The following is a 20524-nucleotide window of genomic DNA, read 5'->3' as shown; positions in this document are numbered from 1 at the left end:
ACTACATTAAAACCTCTCCCAATTACCCGCCCAGCAACACAACCCATAAACAGCCCACTCCTCCCAGAACTGGGGCCTAAAGGTAGGTCTAGTAGAACCATAAACTGAAGTGAATCACCAGTCCGCTGCCCCCAACCTCCAGAAGCATTGACAATGAGGAAGAAAAAAAACTAATATGAACCACCAAAGTAGCCGCCCGGGTATCCAACACCATCAAATTCCCCCAAATAACCCCTGTGAAGAAACAATAGCCCAATCTTTCCCTCTACCCAATCTTTCCCTCTACCTAACAGTTCCCGAACCAAACCCCTATTCCTAAAAACTCCTAACCAAGGTCTTAATTTCAACTTCAACTCAAATTTCCAAGCTCCAAAAGTATGGAAATTTAAATTCCAATGTCAATTTCAATTTTGATTCGAAAAAATAAAGGAAATCAGTAGTAAAGCATGGAATTCTTTTATGAAACTTAAGAAATGGTTGATAGACATAATAATGTAAGTTTTAGAACTAATATATTACAAATTAAATATATCTATGTTGTGTATGAGGTGGAAAAGTAGTAATATAATATGTGTATGAAACATATTTGTAAGATAATGTGCATTAAATATATTCAGTTAACAGGAATAAAATTTATAAATCATTTAAATATTATTATTATATAACTAATGATAATTTAGACATGCATGGTTAAATAAAATGTTGTTGTCGGTTTATTTTTTCATAGAATTCCAAAAACTCTCATAATAATCTTTCATTTCAATAAAAAATAAATAAATAAAATTAAGAGAGAAATTTCACTTCACTACTAAATCTCTCATTTAAATTTTTAGGAAATATTGTTCTATGGTGAAAATTTCAACAAGTTTCGCTAAAATTTCGAGATTCGATAAATTTCAGATGATTCATTGAAATTTCAACGGAAATTATGTACGATGGAAATCAATTGCCATTTTGATTTCAACAGTGATGCAAACAAGAAAATTCGACGGAAATTTCAAAATTTTTTGGAAATTTAAGACCATGCTCCTAACCATCTAACATTCTATCTCACTAACCTCATATTTTAACTATTTTACCCCCTTTGTCCTCCCACCCCCCCCCCCCCAAAAAAGAAGAAAAAAAAAGTTATTAACCTTTCTGAATTTTTCAACTCTTTTTGAATGCTCTTCTGCTCTTGTAGGTCTTTTAGGAGAATAGATACCCTAGCCACCTTCCCTAATGAACTTGCCAATTTAAACACCATCTCATACAATAGGGCTTGAGGATTTTGGTGTTCTCTCTCACCTCCTAATAGACAAACATAGTAATATCTTCTCCCCCTTCAACTCCCTCCCTTTGACATAGAGATATATTTAGTAAATTAGGAAAATTACCTAGATTAGGAAGAATGCCTTGCAACAACAACAAGACAAGCCTTAAGTCCAATTAGGTGAGGTCGGCTACATGAATCTTTTTACGCCAATTTACACGATTATAAGCAATTTCCTCTGACAATTTTAAGACTATTAAATCCTTATTCATTATCTCATTACAAGTTATTTAAGGTTTATTCCTACCCCTTCTACTGCCTCTCATAGTAACTAGCTCACTCCTCCTCATCGATGCAATATTTGGCCTACATTGCAAATGCCCAAACCACCTAAGGTGCTCTTCCCTTAGCTTATCTTCTATAGAAGCTACGCCTAAGTTACCGCAAATATGTCAATTCCTTAATTTATTTTTTAATGTTATACGACTCATCAATCTTAGCATTCTCATCTCAAAAACTTTTACTTTTAGGATATGTTGTTTCATAGTTGCCCAACATTCTGATCCATTTAACATAGCTGGTCTTACAACCGTCCTATAGAACTTCCCTTTAAATTTTAAGGGTATTCTACGATCACACAACACGCCCAAAGCACTTCTCCATTTTACCCAACTTGCTTTAACTCTATATATTACATCTTCAGTTTCTCCTTCAACTGGCATAATAAATCCAAGGTATCAAAATCTACTAGTGCTATTAATTTTTTGACCATCAAGTTTAATATTTTCTACAATATTTCCTCCTACTATGACTAAATTACATATCATATATTGTCTTACTTCTACTTATCTTAAAACCTCTAGATTTTAAAGCTTCCATAACTCTAACTTAAATTCTACTCCACCCTTAGTTTCATCAATCAAGACAATTTCATCAGCAAACAATATACACCATTGAACCTTATTTTGGATAATCCTAGTAAGTTCATCCATCACTAGAGTAAAAAGATAAGGGATCAAAACAGATCCTTGATGTACACCTATTGTGATTGGAAATTTCCTAACCTCTCCGGCTTTAGTCCAAATGTTAGTCATTACTCCATCGTACATATCCTTAATAATGACTTTCAAATGGCTTAGAAATCCCAAGAGCTATCCTAGTAAAGGCCAAATGATATTTAACCGAGAGACTATCAAAATTGACATTTTCCTCAAAAAAAGCAAATTTAGAATCATAAGGGATAATCAACAAAAGACTCTCCTCAACAAGAGCATTTTGCAGGCCTGCAGCTTCCTTCAAATGGCGAACACCAACCGTACATTCTCAGAGTTTCCATCCAAAGTTCAAAATCCCCTTCTTCTTCTGATTGTATGAATCACATTCCACCAAATCCACATTGCCCAAGCTGGAAGCCCATTTTCTTTACAAATTTCATTAATACCAAGTTCATCCCTGAAGCCATGAGATTCAATCAACCATTCCAGCAAAATAATCCTCTCTCATATTCAGTCATACTATCCAAATCGTCTTCCTCATTGCCATATGCCAAAGACAAAGGAGAGTTAAAGCCATTGTCTGCCAGCAATACCTCCTTGCCATCTAAATTCAACTTATCCATGTCTTTCCCCCACAAATTATCTTATCTCACATGCTACACCAAATAAATTTATCAGCTCTGAATCCTCAAATCTGTCATCTTCTTCAAGAAGACCCCCAATGCAGCCCCCATCATGACAATGAATTTTTACTCAGCAATTCAGCATGGAGTTCTGGAACTTCTTGATTCATCTTGCAAATAGTCATCCCTCTGAATTTCAATTCCTCATTCGGCACAACCCCATTTCCCTCCCTCAGATTTATGTCATCAACCTCCTCCATTTGAAGTTCAAACTTCTCCCACTCTGCAGACACAATCTTCAAAGCAGTTCTCTTCCCTCAATTCAGGCTCAGAAAAAACATTTTTATTCCACACAAAAGAGATTGCCATATTGGGCTTCAATATTTGTTAGATAACAGAAAATTTCATTAAAACAAGAACAGAGAAAATTAAAAAGAGTACGGAGGATAAGGCTTCTTCCAAAACAAAAAAATAAAAGAGAGTTGCATCATTGTTGCCTTACAGTCCCTATGTATATCAGAAAGCAAAAGACCTTCAAAAACCCCAAAAAGAATGAACCCAAAAGGAGTAACTTCCTCTCAAAGCAAGTTCGGAGGAGTCTTCTGGCCATTAAAAACTATAGCATTTATTTCAAGCCAAAGTGTCCGCAATGTAGCAAAAACTGCACAACTCCAAAAAGTTCCCTTGTTCTATCCCCTTCCAAAACCCCAAAAGTTCACGATTATAAAGTCATGAACAGTCTCTTAACAATTAGCCTCGCTGTCCTCACATACATAATGCATACCTCTGGCCTAAGAACCTTATGAGGCCTCCTATAGTCTAAAGCAATTTATTCATATTAATCCAAATGCCTAAATGAAAGAATGACTCTTAATGGGACTTTAGCCTTCCACACAACCTTGTCCAAATAGACTAGGCTGGATTTAGAGATTTTGTAAGTTGTATGAAAAAAGATTAGAAGCGAAGGAACCCGATGAGTCCCAAATCCAAATCCTAGCATCTCCTCTCATATTAGAACTAAAAGAATTCAAAACACTCAAATGGCAAGTGAGCTCATCAACCTCTCTCATTGAGACTCCTGAAGAGGTGGCAGTCTCATGAACCCCCCCCCCCCCCTAAAAGAATAAAATTTTGATGGAAGATAATTTTAACAAATGAGGCATAAATAATTCCAATGAATCTCACCCACCCAAATATCCTCCCAAAAACGAACACGATCACCATTGCCCACAATAAAAAAAAATTAGGGGACCAAATAACAAGATGCCCAAGGAACAAATTTCCAAGGACTTGCATGAGTGACAATGCTAATCCCTATTGTATCCCACCCATTCCTATGAACACTATACTTACTCTAAATAAAGGTCTTAAATTTCAATTTTGACTCAAATTTCAAAGCTCCAAAAATACAGAAATTTTGATTTCGATGTCAATTTCAATTTCGATTTGAAAAAATAATGGGAATCAATAGTAAAGCATGGAATTCTTTTATGAAACTTTAGAAATGGTTAATAGACATAATAATATAAGTTTTAGGCTAATATCACAAGTCAAATTGTAAAATATAATGCATATCAAACATATTTCTAAGATAATGTGTACTAAACATATTTAGTTAATACAAATGCCTTAGAATAATGAAATTTATAAGTCATTTAAATATTATTTATTATACAAATAATTATAATTTAGACATGAATGGTTAAATAAAATGTTTTGACAAGTTTATCTTTTCATATGATTTCAAAAATCTTGTAATAATCTTTTGTTTCAAAAAAAAAAATTTTAATTAAGAAAGAAATTTCACTTGACTCCTAAATATCTCATTTGAATTCCAAGGAAATTTCATTCTATAGTTAAAATTTCGAAAAAGTTTCACTAAAATTTCGATATTCTATTAAATTTTGGATGAATCATTGACATTTAGACGAAAATTATGTAAGACAAAAATCGACTGCCATTTCAATTTGAGGGTGATTGAAACCAGAAATTTCAACAATTTCGTGTTTAAGATTATGCTACCAATTAACTAGTGCTGTAGGGAGTTAGACTCCAAGGGGAACCTCCATGACCATTTACCTATTAAGTAGATGTTCATAGAAACCACATTATCCAGCCCCAGTGCCCCCACTGATTTAGGTCTCCTAACCACCTCCCAACTAACGAGGTGATCCTCTTGTCTTCCCTAAAAATGGACCACAAGAAATCTCTCATTAACTTCACCAAATTCCTAGCCACTTTCATGGGAGTTAAAAAAAGAGATAAAAGTAAATGGTAATATTAGAAAGGAAGCACTAATGAGCGTAATCCTACCTGCCAAAGAGAGGTAAGCCTTCTTTCGCCCCTCTAATCTTTTCCCTACCATTTGAATCACCACGTCCCAAGAAGCAACTAACAGAGGTAACCAAAGGAAGATACGAGATAGGCTAGGTCAAATATCGCACCTCACCTAGAGATATACAGTCCTCTAACTCCCTATTACTTAGATTAATACCTTCTAAGACACTCTTAGACAAATTTATCTCCAGTTCAAAATCTTCTCAAAAATGCTAAGCAAAGTAAGAGCTTTACAAATTTTCTCAACATTGTTAAGGGAAAAAAAAGTAGCATCCACGAACTGCAAATGAGACCCCTCCACCTCCTTCCTACCAATCACAAAACCCTTGATCACCTAGATCCTGAGGCAAAGCACAAGCCTACTTAGCCCATTGACCACCAGTGTGAAGAAGAAAGGAGATGGATACAAAAGATTTCTCCAAAGTTCAACTCCCTCATACCCAGGTCTAGATGGAACAAGCCTCCCTTGCAAATTATGGATCAACTTAATAGATTTATTGACAAAAGCCCATTCTTTCAATGGATTTAAAAATAGGCCCAAACCGGCCAAAACAAATACCCTTTTCGCTTTCTCAATTTATAACTTTCTCCACTTAACCTATTAGGCCCATTCTTTACCACAGCCATCCCCCTACATTAGAAAACCCATATCAGTCACCCCCCCCCCCACTAACCTCCCTCTTCCTTTGAGTATTTCTAGAATAATTAAATTTTAAATTTGACTGATATTCTTGCCCCTACAAATCTCTCTTTCAAACTGCAAGCTCTGGTGGAATTTTCTTCTCTGACCTGCAACTTCTGGCCAACTTTTCCGACAAAGCTCCCATCCCTCTCCAACAAAACACTAGGTTTGAACATATCAACAAATTTAGTCTTCGGGCTTGTTCTAATAGTGTATTTTATTTTATTTTTTTCTCTTTTTTTTTTTTTTTTGGCTTAGCACACACTTGTAGTGCATTTTAAGCTTCGACAATGTTGAGAAATCCAAAGTCTCTACACGTCTAACGTACTCCTCCCTGTCAATTACCAAAACCATGGGCATTCAATAATTTATTCAAAGCTTTACAAAAATTCCACCATCCTTATGCTTCCCGTCCATCTGGAATTCTCAATGAAGACCTCCCACCTAAATCATAAAATTTATCAATAGATATCAATTTCCCTAGTTCATTTTCCAAAAGATCTCATTAGAATACGCCTATTTGTAAATTTGAACTTCTTAACCTATGTGCCATGTGTATTCTGATTTAACTAACAAGAATTGATGAAGTTGATCCCACCACCCACTTGTACTTTTTAACCCACAATAGGGATAACCTTCCTCTAGTTTTCTCCATAATTCTAAGCACGAAACGGCCCCATTCAGAGTGTAAGTGGTTATAATTCAAGGCTCAAACAAAAGGTCAAGTTCATACAGTTATGGGTTTAAGAGTGACAAGATCCTTCACTAAAACCACAACAATGGCAACTTAGGTGACTCTTCAAAGAGCTTCTTCATTGATGATGATTGATAAAAACAACTACCACAATCATCAGAGCCATCTCAATGCCAGCGACAAGCTGATGAGGATCGTGGGAGACTGATGGTTCGACAAGGTTCTTTTCATCTAAATCTTGACTTAGCAACAGCCATCGGTCCCATTCCAACACCAGCAACTAGAATTCTGGAAGAGGAAACCCCAAAATTTTGAATATGAATCTTTTTTTAAAAAATTTCTTGCTACTTTTCTTGCAAGAAATACAATGACAATTCAAGAACACACTAAATAACCTTCAAAAGTAGACAAATAAAAGTAAAATAGATTCTTTCTTAACAAGGAGGATAGATTGTTTATCACAAAGTTATTAGGTAAAGTTAAGCCATACAACATAGATTATTAGTCTTAGACATGCATAGAAGAAATGAAAGAGAAAGGGAAACCTAGATCAATATAAGAGAACTAGGTGGTGGAACCAAAGGGAGAAAACGTAATAAAATTTAAAAGGTGGTGATTGGACAATAGGAGATAACATAGGCATAAATACTCTTAAAAGTAGGATAGGTAATTCAATTAAAGAGATCACAAATCGATTTTAGGTGAATCTAGAGCAAGATGCTTGACTAGTTGTCGATAGTCATTTTTTTTACCCAATAAAATAAAGAGACCGAGCTAGGTATATGAAAAAATTAGGTCAAAACACATAAATAGGAGGCAACGTGGGCAGTCAACCAGTCACTTTTAGGTGGTCGAGCAGCCTCTTTTCTTCTTCTACAACTTGGCGCCACACACAAGCAATTGTCCAGCCCAATGAAATTTAAAAATTTTGAATTGTTTGCATGTGATTGGCTAATGAATCTAGACATGCCACATATCCTAGAGTTCCCACATGTCAAGCAATGACTATGGGTAGTTGGTAGTTTGAATTTGAATCTTTGAAATTCAAATCCAAACGGCATTTTCCCTCCATCCCATTTGAGGTTCATAAATAGACCCCTTGGTAGAGAGATTGGGGCACATCCAAGTGGGGGTAAGGAAAGGAAAACCCAAGTATTTTCGTGCATTCTTTGGGTTAGCATAGAGGGTATTTGACTTAAGAATTGAAAAGAGAGTCCTACTTCTCTCATATTTTCTTCACTTGCTTCATTGGGGTGTGTGCCTTTACTGCTTTCAAGAGTGTGCCCTCCACTTGATCTACAAAGTTTCTACAACATAAGGTAGTATCACCCATTATCTCATTTGATTTCAAGTTATAATATGAGTTTTTGCATGAAAATCATGTTTGCATGTTTGTAATGTACAAGTTTGATTCATCATGTTTTCCACATTTTCGTACATAGATCATGCATGCTAGGGATGTTAGAGTATGTTAGTATTTAGATTTCATTAAAAAAAAATTAATTGAAAAGTTCTAAAAAATGCATTTTTCTCAAAAATTGCATGCAGACAGTCAGTTGGCCTGCAGGCACAATCGACCACCCCATCTATATTTGAAAAAGTAGCTATTAGGCTACAAGAGTTGACCGGCCCTCTGCAAACAGTAGATTGCAAAATCCCAAGAGCGCATATTTTGGCTTTTTTTTTCTTGATTTTCTTCAGGATTTCATGTCTTTTTGAGTCTAAACACTCTTTAGAGTGTGACCGGTCGAGTCTGGATGCTGAACTATTAGAGGTTTTCATGGTTTTTCCATTAAAAAACAAAGTTTTCATTTTCAAAATGATTTCAAAAGGATTTCAGAAGAGTTCTCAAGTTTTTCAAAATTTTCACATAAAATCTAGAATCATATATTCATGATTTGGCTTTTGGATGTTCTCCATAACATTTTAAATCAAATTTCAAAGTGGGTTTGTGTCCTACCGCCAAAAGTCCACACTTTTTTCAAGTATAAACAAGCACCCAACATTTTCCAAAATAATCACCCATGAAGTGTCTTAATCTCTTGTAGGTGGAAAATGAGTTTTCTTAAAATTAAACTTAATCTTAATCTCTGTTTTTACTAAGTTTCCAATGAACAATCAAAGTTTAAAAAGAAAAAGCAAAGGTTTTTCAATACAAACATCAAGTGGTTTCAAGGGATTTCAAGTGGCTTTCAAAACTCGTCAAAATGTTTTCTAAAACTTCTTTTTGAAAAGGGTTTGATGAACTACAAATGGCTTGATTCCTCTGGAGGATATGTAAGCAATCTACTTTAGTAGACTCAGCCATAACTTTTAAAAACTAAGTTTCACCTTTCATTTCTTCTCACTTTATTTTGTTTTCATGCGAATGTTTGAGGGTCTTTGAAAGGGTATGAAAGCAGTAGAGTTTCCATGGGGCAAGGGCTCTGTATTATGAAAACTTTTTCAAAATGGGTTAGAGGGCGAAAGTTTGCTCTATAAAAACCAATTAAAAAAGAAAAACTGCAATAGGCGGTCAACTGGCATATGCTGCAAGTTGGAATTTTCCCTAATTTTAACACTTTTCTCAAGAATCTGAACTTCAAAATTACTTTGTTTTACCTTTTCAAAAACTAAAATAAAGTGGTGACTCTGTTACTAAATAAAAAAGGTAAGGAACCAATGGTTTGGTTCCTCTTACTTATTTGTTTTTCATTAGTCACCAAAATGTTGGCAAGCAAAACGGGCCACTCGAGCCTGATGTCAACACTAGTAAAGAGAGTTGTTGGAGAAATCAAGACATTCAAAAAGTGGTTAAAAGAAAAACAATATAGTTTAAGACATGACAAAAATATAGAAACATTGAAACCTTTGAAAAGTATATAGAGGAATTAAAACTTTGAAAAGTATAAAAGGCAAGAAAAGATGCAAAAAAAAAAAAGTTGTTAGTCAAACTAAAATAGTGGACATAATAATTTACATACAAGAATGGATACAAAAGAATGGGAAAGAAGACATATTTAATTGTGAGAACTAGAGAAAGAAATAGGTCCAACACAAAAAAATGTGGATGATAGTTTTTAGTTAAAAAAGAAGATATAAAAGAAAGATGGAAAATCAAGTAGAAGTCTTAAACTTGGAAAATACAAATGATAAAAAGGCTAAATATTTGAGAATCATCAACATTAGAGTTAATGAATTTAAGTTCTTACATTAAAGAAGATGAAAAATAGAAAAGCTATTGGACCACATGGCATCCCAATTGAAATTTACAAATGTCGAGTTGTCATGAGCCTTGTTCAGGGTATTATGCTTGCCTATGACTATTCGTCTTATCCACATTGGGTAGTAACCTTAGTCTAATTACTCATGAGGTTTTATTCCTTGGATAGAGTAATGCCTCAATGAAAAAGGGGAGTATGACAATGACTCATATGTCATATTGATGTTTCCTAGTGCCGAAGTGAGATTAGTGTATAATCTCTTTAGAGGAGGGTGTGAATGTCAATCAATGTAAAAATCACTAACGAATATGAACGTGTTTAGTTTACATAACTCCTAACTCCTTCCCTAGACACACATTGCCTACGAAGGTGCGAAAATACAAATTGCAGTGCTTTACTGTTTGCTGCATGACTCGTGTTTACTATTATGATTGCTTACTACTTTCGCATGATTTGTATTTGATGTGTGTGAACTTTTTTTTGTAGCAAATCCATGGTTTATTTTGGATTACTAGTAAATTTTGTGTGCTACACATAGGGCCCACACAGCCCTTCACATGATTGAAGTGTTTTGCCCATGACAATTGGTATCAATAGTTAATTACTTTAGGATTTGATTACCTACAAATTGTGGGATTGTGTGAAACATCGGCAAGAGAACCATGTCATGCAACGCTAGACGTGCAAGTCGAGATTGTAAACTATGTGGCCATAGAGGTCGCCCAACTTACAAAGCACGTTAATGTATTGGAAAGATCCCAAAAACAACAAAGGTTCTATTGATAAATTATCGGAAGATTTAGTGGTATGATGGAAGCACTACAAAAACATATGGGTGCACATACTGCAAGATGAACCTAATAATTCATGCTCTTGGGAATGCCAATTCTATAGAGGTAGAATAGGAGAGCAATGGTACCAAAACCAAGAGCACTCAATGGTACTCATGATGCTAAGGAGTTGGAGAACTTCTTATTTAATAGGGAAAAAATAAGTTTGTATGGTTAGAGCTAATATGAAGAAGGCAAAAGTATCCATGGCTACAAGTACGTAGGTGCAAACGCTAAGTTTTCGTGGCATACCAAGTACGATGGGATTTAGAATGGATGGTGTATAATCAATACTTGGGCAAACCTAAAGAGAGAGCTCAAGGCCCAATTCTTTCAAAATAATTTTAGCTATTTTATTGAGATTGTTGGGATTTTCACATTTTTAAGAATCTCAAAGAGAGAATGATAGATGATTTAACTATTTTATTGGGTGTTGGAATTTGTTTCTCTCATGGTGAGAGATGACTTGAGGATTTGCGTAGGGGATTCCTCTGGTTATTATCCCCTGAATATTTTTTCCCTCAATTATGAAATCCTCGGGTCATTGTACTTTCCCTCTGAATAATTTTATCTGAACGGCAAAGGTCCATCAAAACCAAAGCTTTCATGTATATTTAGGTACTTTATTGGCTTAATACCAATGATTTGTTGCAAAAAAGGAGGCCTCACAAAGCCATAAGTCTAGATATATGTATCATGTGCCATGACTCAAATGAAACTTCCAACCATTTGTTCCTACATTGCAAAATGGCTAAGCAACTTTGGTTTATGTTGTTTTCAATCTTTGGTGAGGCAATGGTTTTCCCAAGGATAGTTGAAGCTCTCTTAAAAGTGCGTGCAGAGGATTGGGAGAAGTAAGGAAGGGAGGATCTTTTGGAGATCTTTTGCAGAGGATTTGCTCTCCTTTGGACTCTTTGGATGGAAAGGAACTCAAGGATTTTTAATGGCTAATCATATCCTCCTTGCTTCCTTTGGGATAAAGTGGTTTTCCTTGCGTCATTTTGAGCTCATTCTTTAGGGTTTTTTCAGGGTTTATTTTTGTCAAATCTTCAAAGGAGTTCGAGGGGAGCATTATTGTTATCCTTTTGGTTTTTTTTATTTCTTTAGAAGGATACTTCATCCTCCATCTTGATTCAAATTCTCCTTTTCTTTTTTCTATCAAAAAAAGTCGCATTCTTTTTGTATTTTTTCTTAGTTGTTACTTGATTCAAGGACAAAAACGAGCATTTGTTCAATTGAATTTTTAATTTGTTTCAGCTTTAAAAATATCAACCAAACAAGTTTCTAGTTTCCAATTTCTAGTTTTCTTTTCTGGTTTTCAATTTTTGTTTTTGGTTTTCGTTTTCATAATTCTTGTTGTGATACCAAATGATTCTTTAAATTTTTAGTAAAGTGTAATTTAACACAAGGGTTCAGGTTCTAGTCTTGTGGTTCATGTTATTTGTTTGTTGAGAATAATCTTATTACCTTTTAATGGATGTTTATCGTTGGTTTATTCCCCAAGTGGGATAGTGTTAAGGCTTGATATACATTGTTGGCCCACAACCTAGCACTTTACATTTTTTAGGTAAAGTGGTAATCCAACAAGAACTAGGAAAACGTCAAATGAATGAAGGAAAAAGCACTTTGATGCCTATGAAAAAAATTTAAAAGGAACTACTCAAAATTGTAGGAACTATCGTGGAAGTAAACTTATACATAAAACTTTAGAAAAGGTTAATTGAACAAAGACTAAGGTTAGAAACAAACATTTCAAAAAATCAATTTGGCTCTATGCCCAAAAAATCAAAAGTTACACACATACACAAATTAAGAAGATTAATCGCAAAGTAAAAGGAAAAGAAGAGCGAGTTGCACATGGTTTTTGGGGTAAAAGGAAGTTCTATGGTAGGTTCTAAAGAAAAGGGTTGGGGTAGGGAGGGGAAGGAGTATGCAGTAGGCATATAGATGTCATCTAGAAAATGTATGATAAAGTTTTGACGAGTTTTAGGTCTCCACATGTAGAGTGGAAATTTCCAATCACTATAGGTATACATAACTTTTTGAATTATAGGAAAATGAGCTTTCTACGAAATCCAAAATGTGGTGCCATGGTATGTGCTATTTGCAAATGATATTATCTTAACTAATGAGAAATTGGGGATAGAGTAGACTCTAAGCTAGAATTATGAACAAAATCTTTAAAATCTAGATATTTTAAGATATGCCAAAGTATATGAAATGTAATTTTAGTCATGTTAGGAGGAATATTGGAGAAAATTAAACTTGATGGTCTAGATATTAATAGCACCTGTAGATTTCAATATCTTGGATCTATTACGATCCTTTATGATAGTTGAAGGAGAAATTGAAGAATATTTATGCATAGAGTAAAAACACATTTGAAAGAATGGAGAAGTACTTCATGCATGTTGTGTAATCGTAAAATACCTTTAAAATTAAAAGGGAAGTTGTATAGGATAGGGCTATAAGACTAGAAAACTAGCAATACTATATGAATCATAATGTTGAACAACTAAAAAACAACATATCCAAAAATAAGAAGTTGAAAAAATAAGAATGCAAAGGTGGATGTGTGGTATTACTCTAAATGATAAATTACAAGCTGAACATTCATGGTAAGTTAAGCATAGCACAAGATAAGGGAGGGTTGGTAGGTGGTTGAGATGGTTTGGGCACCAAGAGTGAACCTAGTTATTGTTAGTAATAGCAGAGGGAGGCATAGACCTAGAATAACTTAAAGTAAGATGGTGAGTAAGGATTTGACACCCCTAATGGGAGGCTTTGTAGTTTTTATTGTCATTGTTGTTGTTATAGTTGTTGTTGCTACTGCTACTTGGAAAAATTGATACTTCTAGAAGCTTAAAGTGTCGGCATCCCAACACAACCCAACATGTGTCAGAAATTAATTTATTTATTTTTATTCTAGAGACAATTGTGACACTTCCTAACACTTCTTGACATGGCAAGGACACATACGAGATGATTCTTGCACTGGAATGCTGCATTTTGTTGCCCCCTTTAATTATGTTACCAAAAAAATCAATAGAAAATATTCAAAAGCCGAGAGACTAAGAATCAAGAGGTTCTTTGACATTGAAGTGGTTAGGCTGGAAGCCCTAGAACCACTTGTGCCAACCCCCAAAATTTCCCCTCTCTCTAAAGTCACTGCCAATTCACCACTCTTTGTTAATAAAATTTTTACAATATTCTTGATGAGCCATGCTCATTGCCCACCATCAGCCATGCCCTTGAGTCATTTTTCTATTGTTGAATCAATATTCTATTATATGAATGTAGTTGATAATTATATAACTGGAGTTTGTAAAATGTACAATTGATAACCATGCATGAATAATGCTTATCTTTATTTTCATATTAAAATTACCTCAATATTTTTCATAAAGGAAAAGCATGGATAAATATATATATTTTTATATTAACATATCCCTGTCATGTCACATCCTCATTTTTTTCAAAATCCCAATATCAACGTGTTTGTATCGTGTTGAATTATCCTCATTTTGTCAAAATTGCCATGTCAGAATCGTGTTGTATCCATCTCTTGTTTTGGTATAGAGATGCTACAAATATTCATGTATTTATTCCACTTTTTGAGTTTTTATTAAATTTTTCCCACTTCAAATGAAGTTCACATAAATTTTTTATACTCTTCTTCAGACAACAAGACCAAAGATGATTCATTGCCACAATTACGCCAAAAAAAAATGTAAAAATCAAGTCCCTGACTTGCAACTTTCAAAAGTCCTGTCAAAGTGACCAAGAAGAAACACATTGATTTTCAAACTAGAAATAGTGAAATATGATGTTCATAATGCCACTAACCTCAAAATGCATAATGCACAACAATACGAAGACTAGTGTAATAAGAAATGAGAGACTTCAGCTAACAATTATCATTAGGAACATAGACAAGAAGGAACTAATTATCACCCCGAAGTAAAATAGCCATTATTTTCATTTGAACTGCCTCAGGTAAGTTCTAATTTAGGTAGAGAGAGAGAGAGACCTGCAAATAGTCGAGGCCCCCACTAGAGGGATTCCAACAGGAAACAGCTTTCCAATCCTTTATACACCCATTAAAGACCTTTTAAGAAGCAAACGAATCAAACAGCAATTTTGGAACGAGACGGCGACAAAAACCGAAAGGTTCAAAACGATAAGCAGTTATTTGGAGAGTGAAATTTACAACGGGAACGTTCCGTGGTTCAATCTGAGAAGCAAAATTAGCGGCCGAAGGTACTCGTTCGAATGTTTGAATTTGCAGAGAGTCATCCATTCTTCCCTCTTCTTCCCCTTCTTCTGTAACATATCAGTGCTTTTGCACCCTTTTTTTCAGGGGCGTCGGACTTTAGAGACGAAGTTTGCCGTGTGTACTTAAAAACGCTGCGTTTGGGAGGCTATGGGACCGCGTAGCTTGGAGTAGTGAATAGAAGGCTCGAGTTTGGGCCCTCGAACACTTAAAAGCACCACCGGGCCCAAATAAAGCTCATTTATTTTCTGCTAGGCCTGTCGCCCAAAGAAAGTTACGGAGGTTGAACTTGGGATGACGCTTGGTGGGTAGAGCACTTGACCCATACCTCCAGCTTGTTGATACCTGCCCATACACCTGGCAAAACGGGTCCAGACCTGTCAGTGACTCCCAGTTAAAACGGGTCTGGAAGTTAACTCATTTATAAACAGGTCAATCCGTGACCCTCTTATTTATAAACGGGTCAACCCAGGTTCGGGTCCGGTCACTCGGGTTTATTTGAGTCATATTCATATATATATCCCTAACCCACTGACCTAGGTCCCCGTCTCCCGACTTGGCGACTCCCCATTTCTCCCTCATGCCTCAGCTCATGGCCCTCACCTTCCTTCACCTCGAACGTCGCATCGTGGTTCTCGATCTCTAGGTCTCGCTTCACCCTCCCGAATTGTAACGACAAGGTTTGATCCGAAAGGCCTTGTACATAGCAGAATTCATCAGCAGCATTTGTTCCATCACCACCATCGTCACCTTCCTGCTGTTGGATCTGACTCTAATCTCCTTAGTTAGTTGCACGTGGAGCCGAACGCCTGCACGGCTGATCCATTTCAACACATTGGGGAAGAAGATCTTCATCCCGCCAAAGGAATTGAAGCAAGTGGTGAAGAGGAGGTTGTGGTAGGCTTCGTCCCGCGAGATCCTTATTTTCTCTGCTTCGTCGAGAACTGGCATAGATGCTTCGTACAAGAAGTCATATAGTCTCTGATAATCGGATTTCACGAGAGCTGGCGAGAGAGGGAAGATGTGGAGGAGCATATCCTCTAGAAGCTTTGTGTTTATTGTGTAATTGTGTTTGGGTTTGGGCTGATGCTCACATGGGTACGTTCCACAGTTCTGTTTTTTCATTTTTTTGTTAAAAAAAAAATATTCATGAAAATTTAAAATAAATAAATTATTTTTTAAAACTTGTGATCCGTAGGTGACCTGTTTATTAAACGGATGACTCGTTTATTAAACGGGTGGGTTAGGGTTTACATAATTGTGACCCGTTTAACTTCAACCTGTTTATAACCTAACCTGTTTATGACCCGTCTAGACTCGGTCCGTGAACCCGTTTTGCCACCCTTACCTAGCTAGCCATTTAAAAATGCCGATTAGGTACTTTTCCATTGACTAAAACGTAGTCGTTTTGCAAACAAAATCTATTAACTTTGTTTGTCATTTCGTCTGTTCTACCATTATAAATGCACCTATTTCAACCTCCAAAGCCTCAGTTCTTTGCATTTCCCTTTCTCGTGTTTACCACCTTTTGCATGATGAAGAAAACTAAGTGCCTACCCTCAGGTTGTGGTTTAGGTGGTAGTGCGGGTTGCGGGAGTGCCTCTCACGAGGTCAGGTCTTCAAACCCTCTTAGGCTCGTTTCTAGCCTTACACTCCTGAATTTATCCTCCCTTTGAAGTTGTGGGGTCAACTTCAAGGGACATAGGATTAGTCACATAGACCGTAAAACAGACATGTGGATACCCGATGTGTAATCCAAAAAAAAAAAGAAAACTAAGTAACCTTCAGGATGTGGTTCAGGTGGTAGTGCAGGTTACGGGAGTGCCTCTCACGAGATCAGGTGTTCAAACCCTCCCGGATTCGTTTCTGTCCCTGAATTCTTGAAATTTACCTTTCTTTGGATTTGTGGGGTCGGCTTCAAGGGGCATAGGATTAGTCACGTGGATCGTAAAACAAACATGTGAAACCTAGTGCGTAATCCAAAAAAAAAGAAAACTAAATAGCAAAACAACCATAAGTAAAGGATAAATTGTGTTAGAGAGAGAAGCTCTCGTCACTCTCTAAGGCATGCACGATTGTGTATGGATTGTAAGTTCTTCCGTTCCATTTTCTTCACTTTCTTCAACCTTTATATCCATATTTTCCGTTCGTCTCTTAGTTGTGGTTCGCACTAGTGCCATCTTCGTTCATTTCTAGACAGAATTTTCGAATTTCATATTCCAGCCCAATTTAGATTTGAAAAAATTTGAATTTGAAAGGCCATGGGTCGCAAAGTTGCGACTAGGGCTTCACAAAAATCAGATGTAGATACTGATTTGAAGAAATAAGTAGATGATGCTCTGAATTCATAAAGATTAAAGGAGGAAATAAGGTTGCATGGATTAACAAGAAGCATCATGAGATCATTACTGAGTTTGCGAGATTATCGGGTGAAGCGATTCAAAGGATTCAGGGAGGATCAAGTGGTATGAAAATACCTTTGGTTCTGCTTGATGAATTGCAGAAGAAAAATGGGAATGGCTGTAGATACTCCCTCTTGCAGCTCAAAGGAGGAGAATAGTACCAAGATCCAAAAGGAAATGGGAAAGATGGAGGTTCCGATGGTGTTGAATGCAACAATTCTTAAGGAAATGGGGCTGACTGAAAATAGCAGCTCGCAGAATGAGGGAGGCTGTGGAAAGAAGGCCTTGAAGACCATATCGTGGGATGATGATGAGACCACTGTGTCTGAGACCTTGGGTGCAAAAGACACCAGTGAGGCTATGGAGGTCACGGATGGTGTGGAATGTGTGTGTGAAGGTGTGCCCCGGAACAGTAAGAGGGTGAAGGCAAATGAGGAAAACTTGCATATGCAGGAAGCTCCTGTGAGTGAGGTATTTAAGAAGAATAATCAAAGAGTTCCCTAGGTCGATCTATTTGCAAACAACAGGCAGTGCCAGAGTTGTGGGGCAATACCAACTTTTGATTCGGATGGGGCTAGAGCTAGGGTTCAAATAGCTAATATGGAGGATCCATATGGGACTTGAAACAAATTTCTGGTGGGTTACTTTGCTGGGAAGCATCCTGGTAAGGCAACTCTGAATATGTTGGTTAACTCGTGAAAAGTAAATGTGGAAGTTATTCACCATGAAAATGGGTGGATAATATTCAAGTTTAAGACTAAAGAAGATTTGAGTAATGTGATGCAAAAGGGGCCCTATTTGGTTTATGGTAGGTCCTTACTATTGAAGAAGATGCCAAGATACTTTCAATATGAACCTGAGGAGAGAACTAATTTACCTGTGTGGGTTTAATTGAAGAACCTGCCTATTGAGTTGTGGACACTAATGGCCTTAGGAAGGATTTGCTCATATTTGGGCAGACCTTTGTACGCAGATAAGTTAACAACCAATAAGGAAATATTTTCCTATGCTAGAGTATTGGTTGAAATGGATATTGCTAAAGAAGTGAAGAGAAGGGTCAAAGTGTGGCTCCCGGATGATATGTCAATTTTGCAGGAAGTTGTCTACAAGAACTTACCCAAATACTGCAAGTGTTGCAAGCTGGGAAGGGTAAGGAGATGATTCCTACTATAAAGAACAAGGGGAATAGTCCTCAGCTTGAAGTAAATGTTGGGAAGGAGGGAGTGGCTCCTACAGATAAAGTAGATGCAGAATCTGTAGGTGATGAGAGTAGTTTGAAGGAGGTGAGTAGTAAAACTTTGGAAGTCTTAACTGAAGCTTCTGAGGAAAGGAACAAAACCATGTCTGAAGTTCCCTCTTCTATCAATGAAACAAAGGCTAATGGTGTTGTAAAGGGGGCTGGTACATGTTCAAGAAGCAAAGGAAAAGTAACAGAGGTGATTCACAAAGACAAGGGTAAGGTTGTGAGTCCTGATCTTATTGCTCATAAAGATAGGGTCAGTACTTCTGGTTTTATTCATGTAAAGAACAATGAGAAGAAATGATAGCTTTGGTGTATTTCCAAGAGGGGGGGTGAATTGGAATTTCAAACTTTCCTAGGTCAAATTCAAATCGCAATTAGTATTTCCCAACTTAAGGTCGTTCTAATCATTAACCAATTTAGCAGAATTCAAACTGAGCAAGAATGTAAAGCAATCTCAGTATTTCTAAACCATTTACCATAATTAAAATGACAACATTCAAGTGCATAAATTTAAGTGCAAAAATTAAATGCGACACAAGAAATGTTATCGGGGTTTGACCAATACTACTTACGTCCCCGCATTGGCTCACCAATACAAGGATTACACTATAGGCTCACTTAACGAGTGGAGCAGCACCTAATACGAATAGGTCAATTGGCACAGGGCTAACCTCAACCTTTACAATCAGGTCAATAAACACAGGGTTGGCCTCAACCTTTACAACCAATCCTTACCAGACTGGATTACCACCCCCTTAGGCCATGCTTGGAATACAACAGATTTCACAATACAAACAGTGTACAAGTGTATGCTTCTCCAACAAGCATATTTGTACCAATGTCAATCAATTAATGCACATCAATAATATATGATTTATAAGCTCAATGATATACGTGTGCTATCAACACTCAGTAGGATGTATAATCTTAAATATGTGTAGAGTGTTCTAACAAGTTAATCTTTGAAAGTAAAAAATCTCAATATCAGATTAGTGTTTCAAAGATGTTAGCAATAATATTCAAACAAACTCAAAAATATTTTTTCAAATATATCTACCACAAGAGTTGTTTAAAATCAAGTTTTGTATAATATTTTGCACACAAAGATCCTCAATGCTAAGATCTTACAATATCAATGCTAAGATCCTCAAGCTAATGAGTTTTTCCCAACACAAAATTTATCAAGTTAAGTCTATGGCAAAACTCTAGGCAAACTCTCAATAAAAAATCAAACAATACAAATATTAATGAAAGTATATGGCTATTTAGAATGAAGCACTAATAATCTAAACACTCTCTCTAGGCTTGGATGAACAAAGAAAATGAAGTAGAGGAGTATTTGGGATAATATTTGGCAAAATAAGTTTTTTAAATTTGAGAAGATTTTTCGTTAATGATCTTACTAATGTTCAACCCGAGAGCACTAGTCAGCCGAACTTAAGGTTTGATTAACTAAGTGGTTGGATTCGGTCAATTAGGAGAAATTTGAACTGGAAGACTGGTCGACTAGACTTGCAAGGTTCAAGGGCGATTTTCCAAATCCGTGCGATTTGGTTGACTAGGTCAATTTGAACCACGAGGTTTGGTCGACCGGGCGATTGGCATTTTCCACCTGGGGGTTTGGTCGACCAGGGCGTTGCCCATATATTGCTGGCCGATCGACCGAAAGGTCAACTTGTTGACCTTGTGGGGTTCGGTCGACCAGGAGAAACCTATATACTTCTGGTCGGTTGACTGAAGAGTCAATAGGTTGACCCAGTGGGAGTTCAGTCAACCGAAAATCTTAGTACAACTGAGTTCGGTCGATCGAACATGCCAATTTCGGCATTTTCGGTCTTTTTCTTCTTAAAATAATGTCCCTATTCATATGATGATTAACTTAAATTTGATAGGGCATATATTTATGCATGCATGGGGAACTAAGGTCTTCTTTGAGCTTAAACCCTATTATGCATAATATGCATTAATTATTACAGACTATAATGCCTTA

The 20524-nt window shown here is 36.3% G+C and overlaps 1 protein-coding gene across 4 annotated transcripts in view; it reads right to left on the bottom strand.

The window, feature by feature from the left end:
* LOC131155194 (lysine-specific demethylase JMJ31) overlaps nucleotides 1–16069 on the bottom strand; it is a 78274-nt gene extending 62205 nt beyond the window's left edge. For all 4 annotated transcript variants that reach the window (XR_009136767.1, XR_009136766.1, XM_058108147.1 and 1 more), the window contains exons 1-2: nucleotides 14827–16069; nucleotides 14647–14724 (exon numbers count right to left, since the gene is read on the bottom strand). Coding sequence is in view for 2 of the 4 variants with exons in the window: in XM_058108147.1 (XP_057964130.1) it covers nucleotides 14647–14724; nucleotides 14827–14916 (168 nt within the window). In the remaining 2 variants the exon portion in view is untranslated. The remainder of the gene's footprint in view (nucleotides 1–14646; nucleotides 14725–14826) is intronic.
* Nucleotides 16070–20524: the final 4455 nt, after the last annotated feature.

Source organism: Malania oleifera, chromosome 5 (genome assembly GCF_029873635.1).
Source record: "Malania oleifera isolate guangnan ecotype guangnan chromosome 5, ASM2987363v1, whole genome shotgun sequence".
NCBI classification, from domain to species: Eukaryota; Viridiplantae; Streptophyta; class Magnoliopsida; order Santalales; family Ximeniaceae; genus Malania; species Malania oleifera.
This window is presented reverse-complemented; position numbering and strand designations above follow the sequence as displayed.